General features: G+C 62.7%; 1 protein-coding gene across 1 annotated transcript in view; it reads right to left on the bottom strand.

Moving 5' to 3' along the window:
* Positions 1–5: 5 nt before the first annotated feature.
* RPRD2 (regulation of nuclear pre-mRNA domain containing 2) overlaps positions 6–616 on the bottom strand; it is a gene marked incomplete at its 3' end in the record, with an annotated part of 7808 nt that continues 7197 nt past the window's right edge. Inside the window, 1 exon segment of the mRNA XM_031064704.1 lies at positions 6–616. This exon segment is cut by the window's right edge and continues 807 nt beyond it. Within this exon segment, the coding sequence (XP_030920564.1) occupies positions 6–616 (611 nt within the window).

Raw genomic sequence — 616 nt, 5'->3', positions numbered from 1 at the left:
GTGGAGGTGGCGGAGATGGAGGAACCCAGGGGTTTGTCCCCGCCCGCCGCGGGCGCTCGGCTGGCGGGGCTGGGAAGGGCGTTCTGGGGAGAGAAGAGCGAGGAGCGGTGGGGAAGCGCGTGGGGCGAGTCCGAGTATTGCTTCTGCGGGAGGCCGGGCTTGGGCAGGCTGCTGTGGTTGGAGTCTGGTGTGAAGAACACGTCGTTCTTGCTGGGTGACGGGGACCCGTCCGAGGCCGAGTCCTTCCCCCTGCGGCCGTAGCTCCCAAACATCCCTGGCGATGAGGCCAGAGGGTCGCAGCTCTCGCTCTGATCCAGGATGGACCTCATGGCCGGGGGGAAGGATGGCTTCACACCAAACTCCTGCGACCGCTGCCCATAGCTGGACAGCACTGGCTGGTACTCTGCAGAATCGGGGAGTTTACTCGATTTCAGGATAGACTTGACCGGCTTCTTCTCCAGGTTCAACATGGCCGAGGGCGGCGGCCCGGAGTAGTCGAAGTCACGGTAATCCTCGTCTTCTTGGAAAGATGTATCTGGGTAAAACTTCTCCTGGGAGGAGTCCATCAAGGAGGAGGGCATCTCCCTGCTGTCCACAGGTGGCTTGTACAGGCTGG

Source organism: Geospiza fortis, unplaced genomic scaffold (genome assembly GCF_000277835.1).
Source record: "Geospiza fortis unplaced genomic scaffold, GeoFor_1.0 scaffold439, whole genome shotgun sequence".
Lineage (NCBI taxonomy): Eukaryota > Metazoa > Chordata > Aves > Passeriformes > Thraupidae > Geospiza > Geospiza fortis.
The sequence above is the reverse complement of the archived record's forward strand: the minus strand, read 5'-3'. Positions and strand labels throughout refer to the sequence as shown.